This window comes from Apodemus sylvaticus, chromosome 3 (genome assembly GCF_947179515.1).
Source record: "Apodemus sylvaticus chromosome 3, mApoSyl1.1, whole genome shotgun sequence".
In the NCBI taxonomy this organism is placed as follows: Eukaryota; Metazoa; Chordata; class Mammalia; order Rodentia; family Muridae; genus Apodemus; species Apodemus sylvaticus.
This window is the reverse complement of record NC_067474.1, coordinates 130,663,161-130,674,567: the sequence shown is the minus strand read 5'-3', so window position 1 is coordinate 130,674,567 and position 11,407 is coordinate 130,663,161. Positions and strand designations below refer to the sequence as shown.

Here is an 11,407-nt window from a genome sequence, read left to right as displayed (position 1 = left end):
CTGTAATGGGATCAGATGCCCTCCTCTGGTGTCTGAAGACAGCTACAGGGTACTCATATACATAAAATAAATAAATGTTTAAAAAGAAAGTTCTCCAAAGGGACTACAAAAATAAGCATTTTATTTGACTGGATTTGGGGTAGGGAATCACTGGGTAGAACTCCTGGGTTTGTCTGTGGGAACATGATGCTGAAAGAAACTATCCAGGACTTGCTGTCCCCGGCTGGGTTTCTTCCGGCTCGATGGAGGGCACACCTGGGACCTTTTGGAACCCTGTGCAAAATTCAAAGGTGGGAGGTAATGAGTACACCAGGGACTCCTCTACCCACTGGAGTATGGAGAAAGTTCCTACTGCCTCAAAGTATCAACCCCTTCAATCAACTCTAAAGGGTACCCAAGAACATTTTTCTTTTCTTTTCTTTTCGGTTTCTCTGTGTAGCCCTGGCTGTTCTGGAACTCACTCTGTGGACCAGGCTGGCCTCCAACTCAGAAATCCACCTGCCTCTGCCTGCCAGAGTGCTGGGATTACAGGCGTGCGCCACCACCGCCCCGCAACATTTTTCTAAGATACAAAGCTGGGCTGGGGACATAGCTCGGTTGAGGGAAGGCTTGCCTAACATACACGAAACCCTAGGTTTGAATCCTAGTGTTACATAAAACTGAGCATGGTGAGCATGTGCCTAGAATCCCATCGTGAAGGAGGGAGGATCAGAAGTTCAAGGCCATCTTCAGCTGCACAGTGAGGGTGAGGATGGAGGGATGGCTCAGTAGTTAAGGATGTTCACTGCTCTTGCAGGGGATCTGAGTTGGGGACCCAGCATACATCCTGAATAGGTAGTTCTAACCACCTAGCACATCAAATGCAGGGGCTCCGATGCCCTTTTCCAGCCCCAATGGGCACTGCAATGAACATGTACACACACACACACACACACATACACATAATTAAAAATAGTACAAATACATCTTTCTTTTTAAAAAAGTTGTCTTCTTCACATAAAATGTGTTGGCAGTCAGGATCTCACGTCCTGGTTGACTGACGCCGAGCCCCGCCCTCTCCGGCTCCTTGAGCACTGCAGACTCCGCTGTGTTGGGTCCCTGCTGACGCCCTCCCAAGGCTGAAGCAAGCTGCTCATTTTAAGAACCCAAATGAGCAGTTGTTTTCTCTAAGCAGCCTTTAATTCTTTTCTCACCGATGGCTCCTTACAAATCTCCCACAAACCTAGCGCCAGCGCTGGGCATACCTTTGACAGAGCCCGCTCCACCTGGTCTTTCTCCCTATCTTGTAGCTCACACCATACAACCAGTCCCTAGTTTATAAACTGTCCCTCCGCCTCCAACAACCTCTGGAATGGGCACTATTTTTCCTAGAATGTCAACGGAAGCAGGCCTGGGGGAAGATGGACCTTTGAGACTCACCTTGCGGGTTCCTGGTCGATGGTCCTCATACATGCGGAACACCTAGAAAGATGGAGGGAGAGGGGACAGAACAGGGCTGGCACCTTCTACAAAAAGACTCAATTCCCCGAGTTCCACCCCAGCCTATGGGCAGCCGCAGCCATACTGTTTGCAGTATACATTCTTTTTCAGTTATACAGCAATGAGTTTACGTAGAGACAGACAGACAGGAGGACAAGACAACACAGGTGGTACCTTTTTCATGGCAGTAGACACAGCTGCATTGCGGAATTCCTCCCAGGTCAACCACCGAGCGCCAGGAGGTGCAGTGCTCGCTGGGGTCTGTCCGAGAGCCAGACTGTATACTTGATACGTCAGTTTGATGTGAGAGAAGATGTGGATCACCTGGGGGAGGGGAAGAGACTGAACCACGGCTGTGAATGTGAACAGACTCCCTTGTTCCTGGCACCTTTGCTAACCTACCTCCCCCAGGTGCTGGAGACGAGCAGCAGGGAGCGGTCCAGACCAGCGCTGCAGCTCCTGCAGAAGGGCTTTGTGCTGATGCTGTTCTGAGGGCTCCAAGGCGACAGATGGAAACTCCCACAGTCCTGCCAGCAGACCTGATGGCAGCCATATGGAGTCAGCCTCCTCTACTGCCTGTTCTAACTCCTCTGTTGCCGGGACACTGCCCTCTGACCCCGGTCTCTGGTACCTGAGTTAGGCCTTTGCACCAGGAGGATGAGGGGACCCCCGAGGGCCCCAGGCTGCTCCACAACACAGGTGGCAGAGTACTCCTCCCTGGGAGGCTTGCGGCTGGCCTTTCGAGGGAAGTTGGTCACTCCCATGGTGGGGTCCCAGGGGGTTGTGGAAGGGAGGCAAAGCTGGCACCGTCTAGTGTCAAGAGCTGGGAACAAGATCCCCGCCCTGCTCAGGCCACGGGGCCTTAGTGCCAAGCCCGCGGGAGGCTGAGGAGCTCCCTGAAGGGCCGGGGCGGGGGTAGGGCCACTGCTCACCACACTCCTCTATGTCAGGACTGCCAGGCAAGGCTGAGCACTGCTCCCGCTCCACCTGGGAGACAGAGCCAGAGCATAAGGTCACTCTCTACGACACCCCACACCTCCTCCTCTGCAAGCTCACCCTCTGGTGTGCGCGGCATAATCTCTGCACCGGGCAATGGCTGCAGAGGGGGCGCTGTGGGGTGCACACGGTAGCCCCCAGCTCCATGGCTGCTTGGTTGAAGTCCCCGGGCCGGGCTGGGTCCACTAGCTGCTGGGCTAACTTCCTGAAAGTAAGGAGCGCTTCTGTGGGCAAGGCCATTACACAGACCCTCCCGGTTCCCATCGCTTTGTCCTACCAGAGGTGATGAGAGACCAAGGTGCTGCTTGGATCGGCACCAATGGCACGGACTCGGCATAGCACCCGTAAAACATTCCCGTCCACCACGCCGGTCACCTGCACAGCGGAGCCTGGGCGTCAGACTGGACATGGGGAAGGGGTGTTCACATTAAGCATAGTAGGCTACGGACTCACCTGGTCAAAGGCAATGGAAGCCACGGCCCCTGCCGTGTACCGCCCCACGCCAGGCAGGAGCTGCTGCAGGGTCTCTGCTGTGCGTGGCATATGGCCGCCTAACTCCTCTACCACCTAATGGGAGCAGAAAGCTCACAGGTTTAAGACATCTGGGGCCACCGGGCTATTTTTCAAGGTACCCACCCACTTACCTTCCTAGCTCCTTCTTGTAGCCGACGGCCTCGAGAATAGTAGCCTAGGCCAGACCAGAGCTGGTTCACCTCCTGTAGGTGGAGGTCAGAGGTCAAAGTTCAGTGGTCTGTCCCTTGTTTCTATTGCCCCTACCCAAAGGTGGTTCTCACCTCTAGGGAAGCACTGGCCAGGTCTTGAAGCGTTGGCCACTTCTGTAGACCCAGGACAGGCAAAAAGAAATACGGTCAAGAATGGGGGTGATGGAGGAAGCCTTCCCTGGGCTCTAGTCAACCCTCCCACCCTGGTATCACCTGCATCCATCGGGTATAATAGTCGATCACCGTGGCGACTTGGGTCTGCTGCAGCATAACCTCTGACACCCACACTGGGGGAGGGGATTAATGTGAGAGTTCTGCCTGCTCGCCCTGGCTCCAAACTCTTAGCCCTCAAACTTAGAACAACCCCTAAACCCAAGGACTGCCAAGCAGCGCAGCCTCTGTACTGACCGGCGTAGGCCCTCTTGTCCACGTTGGCCTCTTCTTTTACCTGTCAATAACCCAAGGGGGAAGGCTATGAAAGGGTGAAGGGCTAACTTCCCATCCCCGTCTGTCCCACCTACTTACCCATTTTCTCCAAGGGAGGTCACGCTTCTCTTGGTCATACCAGCTGAGCAAGTTCCTTCGGAAAGCCGTGACATCGGCCACATCACTGAAGAGATGATATGGGGAGACAGAGGCTGGTGGTAACTCCTCTCTCTTCCGCTTGGCCAGGCCTGCAGGACAGTCAGGAGAACTCAGGGATCTTTTATGTTTTTAGAATTATTTTCAACTCTGTGTGTGTGCGCGCGCGTGTGTGTGTGTGTGTGTGTGTGTGTGTCCAAGGTCTCTGATTCCCTAGAGGGGGCGTTCTCAGCAGCTATGAACTGCCTGACAGTTGAGTCATCTCTTGAAACCCTTTTCAGTTTTCTGAGGCAAGGCCTCAATAGGATCTCAGACACTCCAGGCTGGACTCAAACTTACTAAGTAGCCAAGGCTGGTTTTGAACTCCTAACCTTGTGTCAACCTCCCAAGTGCTGGGATTACAAGGGTGACCGCCATGCCTGGCTCTTCAGTATTTACTATTTACTTTATGGTTCTTATTGTGTACGTACGGCATGAGGTCATGAGGTCAGAGGGCTGCTTCCTCAGAGTCTGTTCTCTCCTCCTGCCTTTCCATGGGTCCCGGAGATCAAACTCAGGTCATTACATTTGTGTGGCAAAAGCTTTTTCCGGCTGAGCCGTCTGCGGGCTCTTTTACGGGTCATTTCTGCATAGATGCAGCGGGGACCCAGTGCACAGGAACCTGTAGCAATCTGTTCCCATTCAGGGCCCCTCCTACTCAGGCTTTGCAACTGCAATCAGACCAGAGTTCTGGTTGTATAAAGTGTTGACCAAATTTCTGGTCTTAGTTTTGTCTGAGTCATTGTTTTCTCTCAGCCACAAACAAAAATTCAACAATTTTAGTTAGGCAGAGTATGCACCTATGCAGGGGCATCCCTATTTGGAAACCACATCAGGCTGATAAGCTCATTTGATCCCATGAGAGCTACACAACATAGAAGAATGTGTCAAAGAAATTGTTCTCTTCTACTGGTAATAAAACACCCAGAGCACTTGGCCCAGAGTTACACAGCAACACAGTCAGAATTTGCTTCTTAATTCCTTGGTGTAGAGCAAGCCTGAATCTGCCCTCTTTTCTGGAAACCAGTCCCCTGAAACTAGTGAGGGCCAAGCTCCTTACCATCAGGGCCCAAAGGTTTGGCCTGGTTGCTGTTAACAGCACATTTTCCCCTTCTCGTGTGGTTGGCTGGTTGCTTTTTGTGACTCCTTAGAGATGCTCGTAGCTTCTTCATGATAACCTGGAACAGTTATAGCTAGTGTGGTCAACCACAAGGAGGCTGAATCTTGGGAGTCCTGCAGGGACTCTTCCCAGGTCACTCAGAATGTCTAGTTTTTTTTTTTTTTTTTTTTTTTTTTTTTTTTTTTGTCTTTTGACTGCATGCATGAAGGTACCACATGCTACCCTCAGAGGCTAGGAAAGGGCGTCAGATCCCTGAAATGAGTTACAGTGTTTGTGAGCTACCATTTGTATGCTAGGAACTGAATTCTGCTATAAGAACACCCAGTGCCTTTGAATGCCGAACCACCTCTCCAGTCCCCAGGGTCTCACTTATACAGCCCAGACTGGTTTCATATTCCTGATCTCCTGTGATGGATATGTCAACCTGACTACATCTAGGATCAACTAAAATCCAAACAGCTGGACACACCTGGGAAGAATTTCCTTGATTGGATTATATGAGGCGGAAGCACACCCTAACTCTGGGCCATGCCTTTTGGTGGTACCCACATCAAAGAACAAAGAAGTAGAAACTTGCTTTTTGCCTGTTTGCCCTTACTCTTGCTGGCAAGTTTATCTACCTGTTGCTGAGGCATTCTTCCCCTGGTGTTAAAACCTACTCCAGGATCCGAACACAGACTAAAGACCAGCAGCTCTCCCCTCACTGGAGTTGGGGACTTCAGCAGATTGGGACTGCAGAGACATCCAGTTTCCTAGCCTGAGCCACGCCCAGATTCTTGGCCTTTCCATCAGCAGACAGCCATTGAACTACTTAGACCATAGCCTGTAAGCCACCCTATTAAACCCCCCTTTTAATATGTACATTCTACCAGTTCTATTCTTTAGTGACCGCAATATGTCCTCCTATCATTACCTCCCACACGTGCACAACTATACCTGACATGTCTGTCCTGGCTGGTTTTATTGCGTCAATCTGACACAAGCTAGTCATCAAAGAGGGAGGAGCCTCTGTTGAGGAACTGCCTCATGAGACCCACTGTAAGGCATTTTCTCAATTAGTGATCAGTGGAGGACCCACCTGCCATCCCTGGGCTGGTGGTCCTGGGTTCCATAACAAAGCAGGCTGAGCAAGCAAGGGGAAACAAGCCAGTAAGCAGCATCCCTCCATGGCCTCTGCATCAGCTCCTGCTCCAGGGTCCTGCCCTGTTTGCGTTCCCGTCTTGACTTCCTTCAGTGATGAACAGCAATGTGGAAGTGTAAGCTAAATAAGCCCTTTCCTCCCTGACTTGCTCTTTTGGTCCTGGTGTTTCACTGCAGCAATAAAAACCCCACTAAGGACAGTGTCTATCTTTCCTTCAGCACTTTCAAGATGCCTGTAGTTGTCTCAGTGAGAATGGTCCTCATAGGATCATGTTTGAATGCTTTGTCCCCAGTTGGTGGAACTGTCTGGGAAGGACTATGAGGTGTGGCCTTGTTGAAGCATGTGTGTCTCTGGGGGTGAGCTTTAAAAAAAAAGCTCACACCAGGGGCAGGTTTTTCTATCTTTCTTTCTTTGCCATCTGGATGCAAAGTTCTCAGTCACTGCTTCCCACCATGATGATCATGGACTAAACCTATGAAACTAACAAGCAAGTCCCTAGTTAAATGCTTTTGTTTTGTTTTGTTTTGTTTTGTTTTTTAAAGTAATAGTCGCCTTGGTCATGGTGTCTTTTCTGAGCAATAGAACAGAAACTAATGCCTATGGTTCAGTACTGGCTAAGCATGGCACTGATGTATGACCAAAGAAGATGAGCAAGCCACTTCAGGGGGTGCAAGGCAAAGAGTTAAAGGGGCGGGGCAGGGCTGGGCTGAGCCGGGCAGCGCAGGGCAGGCCCAAAACCCAAAGAGCACTTGTATGTATGGTTATGGGATGTTTGGGGTGTTAGGAGTCTAAGATAAGTAGGAAGTTTGTTAGATATCTAGCATAGTTATACTAACCATCTGTAACCACCTAGTTCACTTCACAGAAATGAGAAACTAAGAATGAGGGGGAAAGATTTGCTTGAGAGCAGATAGCAAGTCAATGAAAGAAGGCAGATGGACAATTTTCATTCCAAATCACTTCCTGGGCTAGTAAATTCTACTGGCTGACCATCAGTCATGAGAAATTACATCAGGCTGATTACTGCCAGCCTGTTTTCCTGGCTATCTTTTCTCTAATTGCAAAACAACAACAACAACAACAACAACAAAACAAAAACAAAAAACGTTACTAACAGGAAGCAGCAGGATGGCTGAGCAGACTCCATGGCATGCATAGGGCTCACATACAGATACCACACGCAGATTAGAAATAGAGAAATAAAGTACCTGACACTTAGAGGCTCAGAGTGCTAACTGTTAGCTCAACCCCAGCAGGCATAGACTAGTACTTCCATTCAGTTCAGGAAGCAGAGGCTTGAAGAGTAAAGCAATTTAATTTCATCTCTGCTGTGCAGCAATCCTATCAAACCTGTTTAATAGTCTCCCCCAACTCTACCACATCATTTTCATCAAATGGTCCTGCTTCCACTTCTGGGGGGTGGAGGGAGATACAAACTTCCATCTATTTGCTCTGCCTCCTCCCACCTTTATGTGAAGGCCCCCTCTTCCCCAGGACCACGCACACCTACAGAGTACAGTACAGTACTCTGCAGAGGACACACTCTCCTAGTCCTCACCACCTTCCTTGCCTCACTCACTCACTTTCACAATTCCTCCTACAGCCTGTTCTCTGAAGTAGAAAGCAAGACATGAGCATTGCTTCTGGGTTGGCAGCTGTAAATCCAAGCATTTAGGAAATGAAGCCAGGAGGTTGAGAAGTTCAAGGCCATCTCCAGCAAAACAGTGAGTCTGAGGGCTACTCTAGCCTGCATGAAACATCACAAAAGAAAACACACATGACAGTGCTTTTTTTCACTTCTATACATGAACTGTTTAATGGCTTCCTATAAATCCTTGAATCCTACTGTGTGTCAAACAATCTACCCCAATGTAGGTGCCACCGAGGTCCTTGTGCTCACAGATAAGCACTAGGGGAACCAGGAATGTTAAACACATAGGGGTGTCTCTGCAAAGGAAGAGATCTACAACCCATTTTCCACCCAGAAAGCCAGGTAATAGCCTGGCGACCACTCCTCTTTCTGTGTGGCTGAGACAACACCCAATCCCTTCCCAGACACTGATCATGAGCTTGCCAATCTTTGAACCCATCTCTACAGATGAACTCACTTGTACTTTGAGAACGGTTTTGATGTCTTAAGATTTATTGGGGTTGAATCATTTATCACCAGAAAATCTTTCACCAAACTATGTTGTGCTTAAATATGCCTAAAAAAAATCTACTGGGGATGAGACTCTGAATACTGGCTTCAGAGTGTGAACCAAACTATTTTTTTGCTGTCCCCCCTTCCCCCAAGGAGTTTTGAGAGGCCATGATGGGTCTTTTAGAGACATGGTGGGCATGGCAGCACTTCTTTAATGCAGGCACCTGGAAGGCAGAGGCAAGCAGATAACTATGAGTTCCAGGCTAGCCTGGTCTACACAGGAAGTTTCAGTCTAGGCAGGGCTACCCTGCCTTAAACAAACGAGGCAGAGGCTGAGCCCTGAAGAGACAAGCTAGCACGTCTGTGGCACTGCAAGCAATCTAGTGTGTTGTAATGCATGGACGAGGGAAGAAAGGTAGGGCACAGGTGAGAGAGGGGGAGGGTGGGTAGAATCACAAAGCAGTTTCTGGAGGGCGTTCAGGTCACAGTACTGGCTCTTAGACAGAGACGCTGTTGGTATCATTGTGACGATCAGTGGATCAGTGCCCTAGGTTCTTGTTCAATGGGAAAGATGTGAGACTGGGGAGCCAGAGCAGTGCAAAAGTGAGGTTAAGGAGCGTCCAAACCCTGGCAGGTTCTGGGCCTGCATAGCCCGAGCACGAAGCGTAATGACCCCCTCCACCACCCTTGAGGTAGTCACGTAGCCTGGTGGCCAAATCACAGGGTAAACTTCTCTCCCTATAAGGAAATGTCCAGCAAGCACCTAGGATTGTCTTCCTGCATTCCCAGCACCTAGGCGCCTGCCAATAATGTACGCTCACTCCCCAAGGATTATATAGCTCGTTACCCCCAATAAAGGAGAACTATTTCACTGAAAACTGTCTCCGGAAGGCTGTTTCTTCTTCACTCGGTTAGGCTGAGACCCTGCTAACCCAGCAGCCTAAGCTTCATTCCTTCCAGTCCACCCTAGTGTGCAAAGTGCTTTGATATCCAGGGGCCAGAGTCTCATCTTCTCACTATGCTCCAACCGCCTAACTTTATCTTATTTTCATTTTACTTTATTTTGCCACAGGCAGCCTTGGCTGGCCTGGAACTCTGCCTCCTGATTGCTAAGGTTAATGGCTTTTGCCACCACCATGCCTGGCATTCTCCATTGCAGATTTTACACCAATTGTAATGTCAAATTTACTTTTGATCCTTTTGGGCACTGTCTTCTAATTCTACATTGAATAAAACAGCACCTTGGAAGCTAAGCAGCATGACTATGAACTCTGTTTTCATCTCAAAAATAAAAATGCAAGCCCAGGAGCTGAAAAGATAGTTCAGTGGTTAATGGCACCAGGACAGAGGGCACAGAGCTGGATTTCCAACACCTCATGATCGCTTGTAACTCCAGTTTCTGGGGATCCAACACCTTCTTCCAGCCTCATGGGCACCAGGGACCCTTCCTGTGCACATACATATATACAGGAAAACAGTCATATATGCTAAACAAACAAAAAGTAAAAGTTAAAAAAAAAAACCAACTTTGAGTGGAGATGTGGGTCAGTTAGTGCCTGTCTAGGGAACATGAAGGCCTGAGTTCAATCCCAGATCCCTCATGGCTGCAGAGGAGGCTCTTAGGAGTTGTGATCATAGCATCCATATTGGACTGCTCATAAGCCAGCTGTAACATCAGCCCAAGGCTAGGGCTAGGGGGACTAGGGGGCTGTGAGATCCGTGCTGGGAAGGATCCAACGCCTGCTGCTTCCATTGAGCGCCTGCACTCGCATACATAAACCCACACAGAAATCATACATGTAATTAAAAATAATAACAAATCTTTTTTAAAAAGTCAAACCAGAGTGGTTGTGCACACCTATAACCCAGCACTCCAGGTGTGGAGATGGCCTTTTGTTTTTTTCTTTTGTTATTGTTTTTTAAGACCAAGAGTTTCTCTGTGTAGCCCTGGCTGTTCTGGAGCTCATGCAGTACACCAGGCTGGCCTTGAACTCAGAGATCTGCCTGCTTCTGCCTCCTTGAATGATGAGATTAATGTTGTGCACCACTGCACCCAGCCTTGTTTTCTTTTTAAGAAAAGTTCAAAGCCAGCCTTTGAGTTCCAATCCTTGTTGTTGTTGTTTTGAGTTTCTTTTTCTATGTAGCCACTGGCAGTCTTGGTATTTGCTCTGCTGGGATTAAAAGCAAGTGGCACTACTCCAGGCTGAGACCTATCTTAAAAAAGAACCCCGCCCCACCCCAAACCTCTATGAAATCTCTTCTGTTTCCTCAGAGTCCACGCCAAATATATTTCAAATATATTTATTATACACACTACAAACTTGTTAAATGAATTAATGGGATGGGAGAAGAGTCAAAGTCAGATACCTTTTCCTGTAAGGTCAGGTAATGCTGCACATTCATAAAAGACACTTCCCTCACCCAAATAGTTGAATAAGGAGAAATCTAGGTTGGTGGGGCCAGAGAACACGCGCTAAATGGTACTGATTTCTGACATTGTTACTGCTTGTCTTATGACGGGTCAAATTCAGACAACTTGGTTCTTCCTTGCCATCGTACTACCAAAGCCTTAACTCAAGTACACATTTATCACTAGTGTGAATTATCTTTAAAACGTTCCTGATCGCAGAACGGCGGTGGCGCACGTCTTTAATCCCAGCACTTGATAAGCGGAGGCAGGCAGATTTCTGATTTCGAAGCCAGCCTGGACTACAGAGGACTACTTCTTCCAGGACAGCCAGGGCTACACAGAGAAACCCTGTCTCGAAAATACAAAAAAAAAAAAAGTTCCTGATCGTTTTTATCACTTATATATACCTGTATCCTGTAGAACGCTTCCCTTTCACTTCCTTATCTTTCTGGGCTTGTTTCCACGCTCAGGCTCCCTTTATTCGGCCACGCACCCCTCTCTCCCGAACTCCTAGGCATGCTTTAGCTCAGCGCAGGAAACATTCTTTTCCCCAACTCAGTGCCGGGAAGCCTGCTCTGCCCGTGCCAACCCTGAGTTGTATATGCGAAACAATCTGCTGTAATTTAAAGATTCCACGTTCCCGCCACAACCAGCGGAAGAATAACTTACCTCCTGCGCAGTCTCCAGACCGCAGCTCCAGAGAACCTCAAGGGGCGGGGCTTCGCTCAGGACGTCCAGCCAATAGACACTCAGCGCGCGCAGGCCCACGCTCTGC

At 49.0% G+C, this 11,407-nt stretch overlaps 1 protein-coding gene across 3 annotated transcripts; it reads right to left on the bottom strand.

The window, feature by feature from the left end:
• Window positions 1-104: 104 nt before the first annotated feature.
• Mutyh (mutY DNA glycosylase) lies at window positions 105-11,406 on the bottom strand. Of its 3 annotated transcripts, none has more exons than XM_052177091.1 (16): window positions 11,302-11,406; window positions 4,879-4,996; window positions 3,723-3,871; window positions 3,606-3,645; window positions 3,411-3,484; window positions 3,270-3,311; window positions 3,120-3,191; window positions 2,929-3,042; window positions 2,753-2,850; window positions 2,536-2,680; window positions 2,412-2,466; window positions 2,111-2,302; window positions 1,882-2,018; window positions 1,654-1,803; window positions 1,420-1,461; window positions 105-273 (listed from the first exon to the last, which is right to left on the bottom strand). In XM_052177091.1, the coding sequence occupies exons 2-16, from the start codon at window positions 4,988-4,990 to the stop codon at window positions 148-150; spliced, it is 1,548 nt and encodes a 515-aa protein (XP_052033051.1). In that variant the 5' UTR covers window positions 4,991-4,996; window positions 11,302-11,406; the 3' UTR covers window positions 105-147. The 3 variants fall into 3 exon arrangements, with proteins under 3 accessions (XP_052033051.1, XP_052033052.1, XP_052033053.1); XM_052177092.1 differs by lacking the exon at window positions 11,302-11,406 and adding an exon at window positions 11,040-11,273; XM_052177093.1 differs by lacking the exons at window positions 4,879-4,996; window positions 11,302-11,406 and having other exon boundaries at window positions 3,606-3,669; window positions 3,723-3,775.
• Between the last annotated feature and the right edge of the window lies 1 nt (window position 11,407).

Excerpts from the sequence above, each read along its gene's own strand:
- Mutyh (XM_052177091.1), bottom strand. The coding sequence starts at position 4,990 with ATGAAGAAGCTACGAGCATCTCTAAGGAGTCACAAAAAGCAACCAGCC. Across the intron at positions 3,192-3,269 it reads TGGCCAGTGCTTCCCTAGAG|GAGGTGAACCAGCTCTGGTC; the intron begins GTGAGAACCACC and ends CTCCACCTACAG. Across the intron at positions 2,303-2,411 it reads TCCTGACATAGAGGAGTGTG|CTCTTGACACTAGACGGTGC; the intron begins GTGAGCAGTGGC and ends TCTTGTTCCCAG.